Source organism: Astyanax mexicanus, chromosome 18, assembly GCF_023375975.1.
Source record: "Astyanax mexicanus isolate ESR-SI-001 chromosome 18, AstMex3_surface, whole genome shotgun sequence".
NCBI classification, from domain to species: Eukaryota; Metazoa; Chordata; class Actinopteri; order Characiformes; family Acestrorhamphidae; genus Astyanax; species Astyanax mexicanus.
The window spans coordinates 41,309,410-41,325,840 of record NC_064425.1 but is presented as its reverse complement, the minus strand read 5'-3'; the positions used below and the strand labels follow the sequence as shown (position 1 = coordinate 41,325,840).

The window sequence follows — 16,431 nt, the reverse complement described above, 5'->3', positions numbered from 1 at the left end:
TGACGCATTTTTAGCTGGACTGACATAAAAGTCGCATGAATTTCGATCCAGCTGAGTCGCACTGTGTACCTGTTTACAATACTACATGATTGGCCCAAATTGGAACAAAACGTATCAGATTCTATGTGTTTTCAATGTGAATATGGACCCCTTTAAACCACCTATTACTCCTCAGGGGGTTAAAGGTCTTGCTCAAGAGCCCAAAAGGGCGGAACACAAAACCTGGGCATTAAACTCCTCACTCTATGGATGTATTTCTGCTTTTCATTTATCTCGATTGTCAACTGTTGGAGCTGGTGTCATACCAGAGTTGAGAAATATCAAGTAGTAGTTAAAAATTCTAATAATTGTACACTTTTAACACATTTCCACATAACATTTAACTGAAGATTAAAGGCTGTTATCTTATAGTGCTTTATGTTCCAGGTTGGCCTAGTTAGTGATTCCAGTTGATGACAACACATTAGGGGTGGGCGATATGGCTCTAAAATAATATCACGATATTTCAGGGTATTTTTGCGATAACGATATCCTTGGCGATATAGGAAAAATAATATAATGCAGCAAAAAAAATTGCAGAATATTTAGTGCATGCATATAAACTGCAAACTAAAACAATTATACGATAAACACACCTAAAGCTTCACAGTAAATAATAGACTACTTTTAAGACAGAACAGCCCTATTATCACAATATGGATTTTTAATATCATAATATTTCTGTGTCACGATATATTGTATACGATATAATATTGCCCACCCCTACGACACATTATACAATATTTAATGTTTCTTGTGTGAAGCAGCCTTGAAACATCTCCAAGTAGTAGTAGGGCAGTACTTTAACAGACAGAAGTGATCAACTGTATAATACTACAACTTTTACTACTACAAGGCAGCCACCGTTGATTCTAAACTTAGGGTTGGTCATATTTTCTTGACTTTTTGAGCAGAAAATTTTCAATTGGAACTGAATCAGAAGTGCTGACATTCAATTTTGAATGGAACACAGCAAGACCAACTTCTAACACTTAAACTATTAGCACTACATTTGAACATATGAACATACCATAAACACCCAGCAATTTTTAGATGTTCCTATGTACTTCCGATGTATCTAAATTTACTTTAACCTAAAATATATAGAATCCCCATTTAAACCACCCTGTAATTTACTTCATCTTGAGCCTCACGAGCCAGTTAGGGTTGTGCGATATGATATATTGTGTGTGACCATCGAAAAACATCCATCATTTAGTATTACGTCACAAAATACACACTTTATTGCAGGCTTTACGTTACTTGGGTGACCACAGAATGGTGCCATGTAGCATTTTACTGCACTAAATATGCGGTGTTAGCATTAGCGATGTACTCTGTCCTAATTCTTGCACCAAACCCTAACGTCTTCTTTGAGATGTACACTTCAATGATGTTGCCATATAGGAAATAATAGGGTGGCAATAGTGTTGAGATCGAAATTGGGACACTTTACATCACATATACACCACTACTGCATCATGTTTCTGCAGGCTTGAATTAAGTTAAATTAAGTTAAAGAATTTCAGTATGAACTTCTGTCTTCAAAGAACAGTTTCTCTATCCTGATCATTTTTGTCCTGCACACTTTGAGATTTTCCTGCTCCAAATACACTTGATCAACTAATCAGATCATTAATACCTGCTTTTAGGGAAGGAGGGTGAGTTAAAGCAGATGAGTTCTGGAATATGTGCAGGTCAGGGAAATGATATAAAAGTGATTTGACTCATGATGCTGACTGTAATTTAGATGCACAATTTCAGTGTAGTTGAAAATATGAATGCAACAATGTATGAATTCTGGGCAGATGCAGATATTCGATGTTACACATGTATATATCTTCCAAAACTAATTCAGATATACACATTTATTATTAACAGTCTAAACACTCCGGTATACCTCTAGGAACAAACGTAACATTCATTTGCTTTGCATTGTAGCCTTAATCTAACTGAATGCAAACAATAAAATGAAAAATTTGCTTTCATATTTTGGGTTTCACATTTTTCTGGGTTTCAAATGTATTTAGCTAACTGGTCCTTACATAGTCTGTTCACAGCTTTAAACTTAAACTTTTTACCTTTTTAAAAACAAAAAAATACTGGGCTGAAATATCGGCCAAACCGGCTGATGCCGATTATAAAAAGAGAGGAAGTAATTATTATCCGAAATCGATTTAATTCTGATACCATTGTGCATCACTATTTTATACAAAATACAATAAAATATTTTATAAAAATACAATAAAATCTGAAAACATACTTTTTTCTGAGTGTTATATCAGTATATGTGATATATCGTGATATACAGTACCAGTCAAATTTTTGGACACACCCTCCTATTCTACGTTTTTTCTACAAGGTTTTCTGCATTGTAGATTAATATTAAATACATAAAAAGAAGGGAAAACATGTACGGAATGACATGGTAAACAGCAAAAAAGTGTTAGTCCTCCACAATCCCCTATTCTAAACCTGATCATCTGAGATGGTGATTTGAGTTGAGCTTAAGATTCAGGACCTCCAGGAACTCCTTCAAGACGCTGTGAAAACTATTCCAGGTGATTCTCCCTCATGAAGACACTGAGATTAAAGATCTGTCCTCAAAGATAAATGTGCTACTAATTCAGCATGTGTTCCTATATATCTTTACTGACAGTCTTCAAACTGTCTTAAAAAATGTACAATGTAAAAAAACATGAAAAGAAAAAATAACCACTTTTGTGTGGTAAAAGACACTTTTGAGTGGTAGTATATATCGTGTATATCAGGATATGAAATGTACTGTATTGGGATATGAATTTTTGCTCATATCGTACAGCCCTAGTGAGGAGAACCAGTGCCAGTCCAGGTTGGCAGGGCCTTGCCTGGCATCTCCTTACAGATCCTCCCCACAGTCAGACCCGGGGAATCAGCGTTTCCCCATCCCTCAGAGTCTCACCTACACTTCCACATCATCTGAGCTGATAAATAAAGCCTGTTGAGAAGATCTGAGCCGCACATCTGAAAGCCAGACTCACTAAACGCCATTTTCACACACATCTGCTGACAGACAGGCTAACGCTAAGCTAATGCTAAAGCTAAATACTGCCACTGTGGCCTAAACTAGCGATTAGCTAGCGGTGCTAACGTTAGCTTAGCATCACACACGAAGCCATAAACAGGCAGTTTCTGACAGACACGCACATAAATATCTGCTTAAACCCAGGAAAACGGGTCTAAAGATGTGTGTATATGTTTTTATACTACATTTCTCTATATTCTGTTAGCGCAGAATCTGACAGACTGCGCTAGTCAACGTTAGCATGCTGGCTAACTCCTTCCCCCACCCAGTCTGAAATAAAGCAGGCAGTAAATAACACCTAATTTCACCCAGTTTTCACTGATGTCCCACTCTGACAGCCGTGCAGTTTGTTTAAACGCGTGTTTTACTGTTAAAATGTGTAACCCACCCAAATTTAGGTTGCTTATTTTTCCTTCTACACGTCAATTTTCTAACCTACGTGTTACACCGAAATCTGTGATCTGCCGAATTCTGTCCACGTAAAGGCCGCTGTCAGAATCGGTAACCCCTTATGATTAAGCCTGTCTGCACTTTAACAGAGGAAAAACAACAATTAAAATATAACAATAAAAACATCCAATAAAATGATAAAACGATACAAATGCAATATTTATTTTTTGTTAGTTTTTATTGTTAATATAATTTAAAGTATGATAGTCTGCTTCTTGTGGATGTTATAAAAAGATTTTCCTCTCAATTCTTCACATAAAATATTTTTATTTTTTATTTAATCATCCAATCAATCAATCCATTAATAAACCTATACCTTTTTTTGCTTAATTTGCACTTCTGTCACATTCTTTAAAAGTGCTTTACGAGTGACTTACAACATTATAATAGATCTGGAATACCAAAATCTTTAGTTAATATGTTTAAACATTTTTAAAACATATATTTATTTTACTTTTGGGCTTGACTAGTACTGTACTAGTTCGTCTGTCTTCTTGTCGTTTTTGTATTATATCTAAATGCATAATTTTTTATTATCACATCCTAATCCTAATGTAATAATCTTTTATTTGTATTGATTTTTTTCAATCTTTTTTTTCAATTTTTTTTGGCTTGTACTTGTGATGCAAAATTCTTTAAACAACAATTTTTTATCATGTTGTTATTAATATAGCATATCCGACTCTTTTAAATAGCTAACTTACGTAGTCTGCGTAAGGAACTCGGATATAGCAGAACAGCACCCTCTAGGGTCACACAATTCGGCAGCTGCAGTTTTCGGTGTAACACGTTTTAAAAAAAAACAAGCAAACAGCTCAAGTAGGAGCAATAATCACCCCGTTTTCTCCACTGTGAGCCCATGTCTCACCCCGGGAGTGATCCGAGGGGTGAGTAGAGGAGTGAGTGAGGCAGTAAGGGAGTGTTAAGATCTTACCCGTGTCCCCGATGATGATGTATTTAAACAGGTACGCGTACGCCATCGCCCTCCGCTAATACAGCCCAGCAGCAGCAGCAGCAGCAGCTTTCTCCAGCAGAACACAGAGCTCTCCTCTCTCTCTCTCTTTCTCTCTCTGTGTTTCTCCTCTTTTCTCCCTCTATCCCTCTCTCTCTCTCTCTCTCTCTCTCTCTCTCTCTTTTCTCTCTCTATTCTCTCTATCTCTGCGGCTCTGTTGTTTCTCTCTGCGCGTCGCTTTTATTAAAGGAACAATAAAAACAGCCGAGCGTCCCGGAGCTCCAGCAGCTGCTGCGTCACACAGACCGCCTCCGCCACGCAACCGGAACTGCACGAGAGCGAGCAGACCAGCGAGCGCGAGCACGAGCAGTGGAGAGCGCAGGCACGAGCACGCGCACGCACATACGAACTACCTGTACCTTGTTTTTTTGTCAGATTTTTAAAGATAAACAAAGGTGTGAAAAGTATCCGTAGGTAGAAGTATAGACACTAGGGTTTAAAATACTTCTGTAGAAGTTGAAGTATTAACTCAAGCTTTTTACTATTTAAGTAAAAGTGTAAATGTACTGTTTTCAAAACTACTTAAAGTATAAAAGTAAAAGTAATATAAGAGGAAAAAATAAAGCTAGTAAGAACAAAAGCTTAGGCCGCTTCCTAGAGTCCTATAGTGCTCTAATCCCCCTCCTCCCCAAAACACATTTGTCTAAAAGCCATAATGACTTTAATGTTATAATAAAATGTTAAAGTTTATAAATTTGGGATGCACTCGGCTCCCTGTTTCAGCTGCATACAGTGGTATTAAAAAGTTTGGGCACCCCTGATTGTTTTCATGATTTTTCTTTATAAATCATTGGTTGTTCTGAACAGCAATTTCAGTTAAATATATCATATAGCAGATGAACACAGTGATATGAAGTGAAATGAAGTTATAGGATTAACAGAAAGTGTGCAATAATTATTTAAACCAAATTTAAACCAAACCCATGTCATTTTATTGATTTGAATATCTTTAGCACTAATTATTGTAACACAAAATGTGTTTGGTAAGCCCACTGACCCTTGACCTACATACACAGGTGAATCCAATTATAAGAAAGGGTTAAGGAGCCAATTGCAAGTTTTCCTCCTCTTTGCATCTTTTCTGAAGAGCAGCAACATGGGAGCCTCAAAACACACAACTCTCAAATATTGTTTAACATCATGGTGTTTAGAGTAAGGATACAAAAAGCTCAAATCTCAGAGATTTCAGCTGCAGTTTCCACTGTGAGGAACAGAGTGAGGAAATGGAAGAACCACAGACACAGTTCAAGTTAAGACCTGAAGTGACAGAACAAGAAAAATCTCAGATAAACAGAGGAGAAGATAGACAACCCACAGACCTCCAGAGCTCCAAACACCTACATCATCATCCTGCTGCAGATGGAGTCACTGTGCATCGTTCACTATTCACTATTCAGTGCACTTTACACAAGGAGAGGCTGTATGGGAGAGAAATGCAGAAGAAGCCTTTTCTGCGCCACAAACAGAGTCGCTTGAGGTAAAGATAAAGCTAAAGCACATTTAGGCAAGCCAGCTTCATTTTGGAATAAATTATGTAGAGGGCAGTTATTTATGCATGGAGGAAAAAGAACACAGCATTTCAACACAAACACTTTACTGCTCCCCACAGTAAAATCTGGTGGTGGTTCATCATGCTGTGGGGTTGTGGGACCAGTGCAGAAACTGGGAATATTGTTAAAGTTGAGGATCACATGGATTCCAGTCAATATCAGCAGATTCTTGAAAACAATGTTTAATTCAATTCAAATTTATTTATATAGCCTTTTTTTTAACAACAAAAGTTGTCACAAAGCAGCTTTACAGAGAAAACTGGTGTAAGCCTCTTATGAGCAGCACCACAGTAATGCCAATAATTGTGGTGACAGTGGCAACGAAAAACTCCCTTACATTAGGAGGAAGAAACCTTAGGAGAAACAAAGACCATGTTTTGTAGGATGAAAGCTTACCTTTAACCAGAAGCCAGAATCTGATTGGAAGCTATAGAAAGAGTAAATACTAAATATTGATGTAAATTTTCTGTTGGGATGCTCAAATTTATGCACCTGCCTAATTTAGTTTAATTAATTAATTATTGCACACTTTCTGTAAATCCTATAAACTTCATTTCACTTCTCAAATATCACTGTGTTCATCTGCTGTATGATATATTTAACTGAAATAGCTGATCCAAACAACCAATGATTTATAAAGAAAAATCATAAAAATGATCAGGGGTGCCCAGACTTTTTCATACCACTGTATATGTCCATTGAATATTAATGTATTTTAGTACAATGCAAATATATTACAGAAGCTAAGGTGGGTGATTTCGATTTTGCTGGAGTTTTTCACAATATCACCAACTTCTGTCAGACAAATAGGACAGAAAACATTCTAAAGGGGTGCCTTGAATACCAACACCTCTCTAACTGAGAGATAAGGATGATGTGGTTCATTGTTTCAAAAGCAGTGTGTGTGTGTGATTTAACCCATACTTCAGCATTGAAATTTTATTTCACAAGATTTTATATCACAGTATACTTGGTCGATACAGTACAGTTAGGCGCATACATATTTGTACAGTGAGACAATGACAATTTGTGATTTTGGCCTGCATTCCATCACACTGGATTTAAAATAAAACAAATGATATGCAAGATGCAAGTCAAATATTGAAAATGTGTTGAAAATGAATATCACATTTTTTAAATATTGTGTCACAATTATTATTGCTATAGAAATGAGCCCTGTTTAATCCTAAATAAAAAGTAATCTACCTACTGACCTCGGAACAGTACTGACGCTGTGTTTACATGGCTGAATGAAACCGATTATACATTACCAGGCTTTGTTAATGTGTTTTATGTATTGTTGTCATGTGATTAATGTATTAATAATGAATGTGTTTAATTTTACAGATTAATTGTGTGTTAACTTGTTAACCTTGACAGCACTAGTTCATAGATAGATAGATAGATAGATACTTTATTGATCCCCAAGGGGAAATTCTAGGCATCCAGCAGCAGGTATGTATAGTACACAAAGTTACAAAAAGATAAAATATAACGATACATATAAATACAATGAAATAAAAAAATTAAATGAAAAGTATAAAAGTACAGTCTTGTGTGTGTGTGTGTGTGTGTAATGGAGGTAGTGCAGTTGAACACAATATACAGTGAACACCAGCTGATGTGCATAAAGTGAGGATAACTGATGTCAGCCATACAGAAAGTGCAAATACACAGTTATATAATAATTAAAATTTAGCAGTGCGACAGATACGTAAACAGTAGATGAATGAACTTGTGAATGAACTACTAGTGCAAAATAGTGTTATAGGTATCAGCAAGACTGAGAGTGTGTCCATAGATGGGGGTGTGTAGACACTCATCATAATGAATGTGAAGTGTTCTGAGAGTAAATGTGTGTTATTAATAGTGATCAGGTTTTTAATGCATGTTTTTATTAATATGTATAAAATCACTCCTTTAAAAGCTGTGCTGTGTTTTATATTGTCCACTAGAGGCCAGCGCTGCACCTTCAGACAGATCCTATTCCTTTCACTTCTTTCACCTTTAAATATATACAAAAGTGTAATTACATGTACTTATGTTATATACACACTTATTATATGTTGTACCAGTGAGACCAAGTTGCTTCACCAGCATGGGCATATATATGAATCATTTCTACATTTTTGCAAATTTGTTATTCTTACTTTTTATTTTTAATTTAGACAGTTATGTTTATTTTATATTATATTTATTTAAATATATTTATACACTTATATGTCTTCATATACACTTATAATGCTTTATATATGAAGGCTTTAAAGAGAACTGATTTGATGATTTGATTATTGATATGGGATTATTAATTGGAAGTACTCTCTCTGTTTCTCTCTCTCTCTCTCTCTCTCTCTCTCTCTATATATATATATATATATATATGTGTGTATTATATTTATATTTGTCATATATATATATACCACAAATTTACATTGTAAATTTAATATTGACGTCTATATTAAAGCTCTACAGGAACACATGCAGCATTTTTCTGTAAAAAGTGTTAAACAAATCAGAATATGTTCTTACAAGTAGCACATTTATATTTAAGGACAGATCTGCACACTCTTGGTGTGATTTTAATCTCAGTGTATTCATGAGGGAGAGTCACCTGAAATATTTTTCTCAGCGTCTTGAAAGAAGGAGTTTCTGGAGGTGCTGAACAATAGCTGCTGCTTTTTCTTCACGCTGTGAAGCTCCAGCTCATCCCACTTAAATCACCTCAAATTATCATCTCAGTTCATCAGCTTTAGATCAGGGGATTCATGTGGAGGATAAACGCTTATTTTACTGTTTACCACATAAATCCATATGTGTCCCTTAAATGTTTCCATGTCTTTTTAATTAATCTACAATTTAGAAAATGAGTAAAGGAAAACATTAAATGTAAACTGGTTCTCAACTTTTATATAGCACTATAGATACAGGTATACACATGCGCAAAAGCCATATATTATTTCTGATATTTGAAAGGAGTGCACATTAAGATGTTAGATATGTGGTTGTGATTAGTATGAGTTATCTGAGTGTGATCTCGTGCTGTAGTAAAACTATAACCTTTAGGGAGGAAAACGACCCAATTAACAGCTCATTAGAGAAAGAGGGAAATTACACAATTATGAGTTTTTAATTTTAGTAAATGTGGGTCAGAGGGATTACAGAACACATTGAGCTCAACTGCCCTTTACAATTTCACCTGGGACAATGGGACAACACACACACACACACACACACACACACACACACAAATTCTATTATAATAGCAACTTTCCATCATAGGATCCTGTTATTAACTAAAAGGTCTCTCTGAGATAAAATACATTTTGTCAGTAAATTAAATGCCAATATTAGCAGTATTATCTTGTTAGTGTGTGTGTGCTCATGTGGCAGATCACTGTAACACATGTACAATCAATATTTTAATGCATTTTTACTGAGCTACAAACGCAGTTTAATTAAACAGTAAATTACCTTAACAGTCATTACAGTATTTGACTTTAGATTGTGAAGTTTTTCTTCAATACAAATAATCATGTGAGAATTAGAAATAGAGAAATAGAGGTCCTCTCCCTCTATTCAGTCTCTTTTTATACTGTATAAGGCCTTTCTCTTCATCTCTCTCTCTCTCCCTGTCTCTCTCTCTCTCTCTCTCTCTCTCTCTCTCTCTCTCTCTCTCTCTCAAAAAACAATGTATCTTCTTTTTCTCTTTAAAAAAGTGTGTATCTCTTTCCTCTCTCTCTCTTAGAAGTGTGTATCTCTTTTCTCTAACTCTAAAACTATGTATCTCTCTTCTCTCTCTCCATGCACTGGCAAATAAAAACTTTAAACACTGAAAGTACAAATGTTTATTGTAAAGAATAATTTCAGTATGTTAATGTATTTTATGCCAAAACTTACAATAGAAAAATTGTAATCCTCTGTAATTCACTGACAGTAAATTACTATTGTAGATATCATCGCTGTCCTATGAAAAACACTTATCTCCATTTTTGTTGATTTTTAGTTTACTACATAATTTGACCAGACAAACTGTCCCTTACACTGTGCCAAAATTTCTTGATGAACAGACCAATAGAAACTCTTGAAAAAAAAAACAGAAATAACTCTTTTTAAATTGACTTTCACTGAAAGTTTTCAAGTTTTTTTTCTCTCTCCTGTTAAGTTGCTGTTTTGTAGATAAGTGTTTTTCACTGGACACTCGATGATATACAGTAATATAATTATTTATTGGCAATGTTTTTGCTGTTGACTTACTGTAACATTTACAATAAACATTTTACAGTGTAGTAGTAGTTAATATAGAATTATACAAGGAAATTGTTAACTTTGCTCTGACTTTAAACACTAACACCATTGTGTGTGTAAGTGTGTGTGTGAGTCCAGCATGTGTGGTCAGACTGTTAACAAGGCCAAACTATGAGTCTTTTCTAAGAGATCAGAGACTTATGGGTTTCAGCCAATCAGAATGTGAGCTTCTTTGTGTGTCTTTGACTGTGTGTGTTTTTGTTTGTTTGTGAGTATTTGTGTGTGTGTGTGTGTGTAAAAACTTGCAGAGAAAGAGAGAGAGAGATTTATAGTTTTTAGACAGAAAGAGAGAAGAGATACATTTAGAGAGAGAAAGAAAATATACATAATTTTTAGAGAGAGATAGAGGAGAGATACATGCTTTTGAAAGAGAGATACATAGTTTTGAGAGAAAGAGAGAAGAGAGAGATACACACTTTTTTCAGAGAGAAAGAGAGAAAAGATCAAAAACACTTTAAAGAGAGAGAGAAGAGAGAGATAAACACTTTAGAAAGAGAGAGAGAAGAGAGATACACACTTGTTAGAGACAGAAAGAGAAGAGAGATACACACTTTTTTAGGAAGAGAGAGAGACAGACACTTTGGAGAGAGAGAAAAGAGATAAATACTTTAGAAAGAGAGAGAGATACACACATTTTTAGCGACAGAAAGAGAAGAGAGATACACATTGTTTTATATATATATATAGAGAGAGAGAGACACTTTGGAGAGAGAGAAAAGAGATAAATACTTTAGAAAGAGAGAGAGATACACACATTTTTAGAGACAGAAAGAGAAGAGAGATACACAATTTTTTATATATATATATATAGAGAGAGAGAGAGACACTTTTTGGAGAGAGAGAAAAGAGATACACACTTTAGAAAGAGAGAAGAGAAACATGTTTTAGACAGAGAGAGAAATACAGTATAGGGAGAGAGAATAGAGAGTGTTTGAGCGTCAATGAAAGAGAGAGAGAGAAAGTACAAAGACAGAGAGTGCAAAGGAAGAGAGACAGAAGGAGGTGGGGAGAAAGGAAGAGAGAGAGAGAGAGGCAGGAGGAGTCAGGAGAGGGTGTGTGTGTGTAAAAGAGAGAGAGAGACATCAGTAGAGAGCAGTGGTGTGTGTGAGTGTGTCCTGATCAGACAGTGGGAGTGTGTATAGGTGTGTGTGTGGTGTATTGTGAGGAGACTGTAGCAGTGTGTATGTGAGTGTTTTGTATGGGTGCAGTGTGAGCAGCAGTGGTGCAGCAGATCCCGGGTCAGTTCTGAGAGGGAGGAGAGGGAGAGTTGTGAAAGTTCTGGCTCTGGATCCATCAGCATGGCAGACAGTGTGATCGAGGAGTCCGATTACATCCCGGGAAAAGACGAGCTGGACTGGGGCTATGAGGAAGGTAAGGAATTCATTCAGTGATTCAGCTACACACACACACACACACACACACACACACACACACACATACTGGCTTTTCTCTGGGAGAAACATGAGCTGCACTGTCCCACCCATTAACACACTTCCAGTTTCAGAACAGACTCATTGAACTTTACTGTAAATAATAATCAAATTATCAGTATTTATTATCCACTATAAATCGTTCAATAACTATTACGCTCTATTTAGCATCTGTATCATTATCAGAATTCAGTGCTACCTGGGTTTTAAACATTTTTAAGATTACATAAGGTCATTGATCATATTTATAAGACTTTAGACTAAAGTAATCATATTTTACAGCTTAATCACTTTATATTTTCACTTTTTACTTCCTGTGATGCACAGTAGGTGAAGAGTGACAGGGTGGACAATGACAGGGCAGACAGTAAGGGTGGACATTGATAGTGACAGGGTAGACAATGATGGGGTGGACAGTGACAGGGTGAACAGTGACAGAATATAGACAGTGACAGGGTGTACAATGAGAGGATGAAGAGTGACAGGGTAGACAATGAGAGGACAATGAGAGGGTGGACAGTGAGAAGATGGAGAATGACAGGGTGGACAGTGACAGAGCAGACAATGAGGCTGGACATTGAGAGGATGGAAAGTGACAGGGTGAACAGTGACAGAATGGACAGTCACAGGGTGGACAGTGAGAGAATGAACAGTGACAGAATAGACAGTGACAGGGTGGACAATGAGAGGATGAAGAGTGACAGGGTAGACAATGAGAGGACAACCTGAGGGTGGACAGTGAGAAGTTGGAGAGTGACAGGGTGGACAGTGACAGGGCAGACAATGAGGCTGGACATTGAGAGGATGGAAAGTGACAGGGTGAACAGTGACAGAATAGACAGTGACAGGGTGGACAATGAGAGGATGAGTGACAGGGTAGACAATGAGAGGACAACAAGAGGGTGGACAGTGAGAAGATGGAGAGTGACAGGGTGGACAGTGACAGGGCAGACAATGAGGCTGGACATTGAGAGGATGGAAAGTGACAGGGTGAACAATGAGAGGATGAGTGACAGGGTAGACAATGAGAGCACAACAAGAGGGTGGACAGTGAGAAGATGGAGAGTGACAGGGTGGACAGTGACAGGGTAGACAGTGAGAGGTTGGAAAGTGACAGGGTGGACAGTGACAGTGGACAATGACAGGGCAGACAATAAGGGTGGAAATTGAGAGAATGGATAGTGACAGGGTGGACAATGACAGGGCAGACAATAAGGGTGGACATTGAGAGAATGGATAGTGACAGGGTAGACAATGATGGGGTGGACAGTGACAAGGTGAACTGTGACAGGGTAGACAATGAGAGGACAACGAGAGGATGGACAGTGAGAAGATGGAGAATGACAGGGTGGACAATGAGAGGACCAAGAGTGACAGGGTAGACAATGAGAAATTGGACAAAGAGAGGGTGTACAGTGACAGAATGGACACTGACAGGGTGGACAATGAGAAGGTATACAAACAAAAATCGGAATGCCAAATTGAAATTTGCAAAAAAAAAAAAAAGGAACTGCTTATAATCCAAAGCACACAAGCTCATCTGTGAAGCATGGTGCAGGTAATGTCATGGCTTTGGTGATGAATGCAGCTTCTGGAACAGCAGCACAAATGAAAAATGCAATAGCTTGGTGATGTTTTTGGGTCGCAGGCCTGAGGCAGTCACTGCATGCAAGGGCTTTGCCACCTAGTACTAAATGTTATTTACTTACTACTTAAAGCGGTATTATTTAGTTTCTAAACTGAAAGCAGATGCATTTCTGTGTGGAGAAGAATATGGATAAAATATTGCATTTAATGGTACCAGTGTGCTGAAACAACCATCCCTGCTAAGTCTAATATATTCATTCTAAAAACTGGGGTTTTTAGTTGGGTCGCTTTTCGTGTGAGTTCTTCTTCTTCTTCTGGCCACGTCACATGTTTTTACGTACTTAAATCACACGTACAGCCTCTAAAAGAGGATCTGGCTCAGTTTTTTTACTGATCGCGAGCAACTGGTGGAGCAATGGAGACTTCAGAAGGGGAAACTTGGATTGATCTGCTCTGAAAGGAGCATCACACCCACCCAGTTTAAAATGATTCTTACGCATGTTCGGTGCTATTACCCATTCTCACCAGAGAGGGCCCTAAATCTGCATGTGAGTACCAGGAAATAAAAGCTGACATTCCGAACTTTTGTCTCATGTTCAACTGATCTTTTGATCTTTTGATACAATACTTTTTGTGAGAGAACTGTATATGGTTCTAATGAGCTCAATAACAAAACTGATGACCTGTAAGTTATTATAACCTTAAACCAACAGCAAATAGTCCATACACACTGTTGTTATAGCGCTTTAGTACAATGGACACTTTATTTTTACAGTGCACTGTGTGTGTGTGTGTGTGTGTGTGTGTGTGTTTACTGAGCAGAGCACTAAAAAGAGTGTAATGCTATTTCAAATCTGTGGTCTTTACAGCCTGTGTGTGTGTATGTTGTATGGGTCAGTCCACCGCAGTGTGTGAGTGTGTGTGTGTGTGTGTGTGTGTGTGAGTGTGTGTAGTCTGTCACGGATGTCGGTCAGGAGAATAACAGATAACAGCCCCAGTCTGATTTAGTGTTAAACACACAGCCGAGCTCTCAGGCTTCTCCTCTTCAGGTGAGCCAAGACAAGCAGAGTTCTGTCAAAAACAGGAAAACCAACAATGAAAACACAGAACCTCCTCTATAATACAACCCAAACAACCCCCCCCCCCCCCTTCTCCTCCTCCTCCTCCTCCTCCTCCATGGCTTCTTATTGGCTTCTTATCGGCCGCACAGCATGGTTCTGAAGAAGCAGTGGGTCATTGGGTGCTTTCAGTTTCAGAATGAACATGGAAATACGATGCATCTTTAATACATTGACATTGTAAAGAGCACTATAAAATAAGGGTGGGCAATATTATATCGTATACAATATATCGTGACACAGAAATATCATGATATTAAAAATCCATATCGTGATAATAGGGCTGTTCTGTCTTAAAAGTAGTCTATTATTTACTGTGAAGCTTTAGGTGTATTTATTGTATAATTGTTTTAGTTTGCAGTTTATATGCATGCACTAAATATTCTGCAATATTATTTGCTGCATTATATTATTTTATTCTATATTATTTATGTTGCCACATTATGATTATTCTGTTATGCTATTATACTATATTCCTGAAATGAATGAATTATTTTAGTTTTCCTATATCGCCAAGTATATCGTTATCGCAAAAATACCCTGAAATATCGTGATATTATTTTAGAGCCATATCGCACACCCCTACTGTAAAATATTACAATAGTTTATGGTTATTTTTCAGTGCACCTGCTACAATTTATTTGAACAGTATTTCAGACATCCCAAGTTGCATAAATTCATTTCAGGGAGGTACCCCCGGTACCCCCGAACCTGGACCTACCCCCCCATATATAGCATGCCTTTTGCAATCATTTAGTCCCCTGTGGGTATTGCTGAGATCACTATTACGAACTGTACAGTGGGCAAGACATGCATTGTTTTTTACTTTTACCAGATGTGGATATACTTTAGAGTAGTGAGAGAGGAAATTAGTATTGATGTGAGCCATGATGCAGGGAAAAAAAAAACACTGCCTGCCCACACTAAAAACCTATTGGCTGACTCACAGACTCTTTGCAGAGAACAGGCCAATCAGAACGCTCTCTGTTTTGCATGCACTTTATGAATGTGCACACGAGGGGAGCGTCTCTCTCTCTCTCTCTCTCTCTCTCTCTCTCTCTCTCTCTCTCTCTCCTTCTCTTTCATACACGCAATTGGGGGGAAAAAGTGTGTCGCTTGCGTGCACGTTCTAGGTTTTTAGAGATTTTATCTGACTTGTGGGCATCAGTGAGCCGTTATTGATATACGGTAGACTCCTGCGTCTTCCAGAAGACTCCAGACCTTTGGTATTTTATTGTACACTGAATTCCAGCATGTTAAAGTTATTTTACAATGCCTCTACTGTATTATATACTGCAGTTCTGTATACTGCTTTATACAGCCAATGGAACCTGCTTGATAAATCTGAAAAACATTTTGCACTTTATTTAGGTAGAGTTTACGCCATATTGCGAGCAAAAATAGACACACTTTGCCATAAAGCAAATGGTAACTCTTATGACCTACAACACTGCGGCCGGGCAGTTGATAAAACCATGATATAAAATATAAATGAAGGTAGCCATGGTGAGAAAGACTACACACTGTTGAGCAGGGGTCATGCCCATTATGCAAATAAATAATGACAGGAGCCTCGGAATTATATACGTTTTTATGTAATAATTAGAAAAATAACTTTAGCAATTTGTTCAGTGATTAACTTCTTTTGTTTTTGGACAAAAATAAAAAAATATGCAGGAAGTAGGACTACCTTCTTCACACTACCAGTGTCCCCCACTACACAGCTGATCTTCCAATATCTACAGCTTTTTGCTGTTGATATTTACAGTTAGTTACTGTAATTAGGAATCTCCCACATGGAGTGCTGTATTTACTACATTTTTTTGTACTTTACTGTTAGAGTTTTTCTCTAGAATTACATTTTACATAATATTTT

At 37.2% G+C, this 16,431-nt stretch overlaps 2 protein-coding genes across 2 annotated transcripts in view; one reads left to right on the top strand and one right to left on the bottom strand.

Moving 5' to 3' along the window:
• The window catches only part of rab2a (RAB2A, member RAS oncogene family), a 32,893-nt gene extending 28,058 nt beyond the window's left edge, over positions 1-4,835 (bottom strand). The window contains exon 1 of the mRNA XM_007245091.4: positions 4,488-4,835. Coding sequence (XP_007245153.1) covers positions 4,488-4,533 — 46 coding nt within the window. The 5' untranslated portion in view covers positions 4,534-4,835. The remainder of the gene's footprint in view (positions 1-4,487) is intronic.
• A 6,410-nt stretch (positions 4,836-11,245) lies between these two features.
• Positions 11,246-16,431, top strand: part of ca8 (carbonic anhydrase VIII) — a 29,086-nt gene continuing 23,900 nt past the window's right edge. Inside the window, exon 1 of the mRNA XM_022667705.2 lies at positions 11,246-11,791. Coding sequence (XP_022523426.1) covers positions 11,719-11,791 — 73 coding nt within the window. The 5' untranslated portion in view covers positions 11,246-11,718. The remainder of the gene's footprint in view (positions 11,792-16,431) is intronic.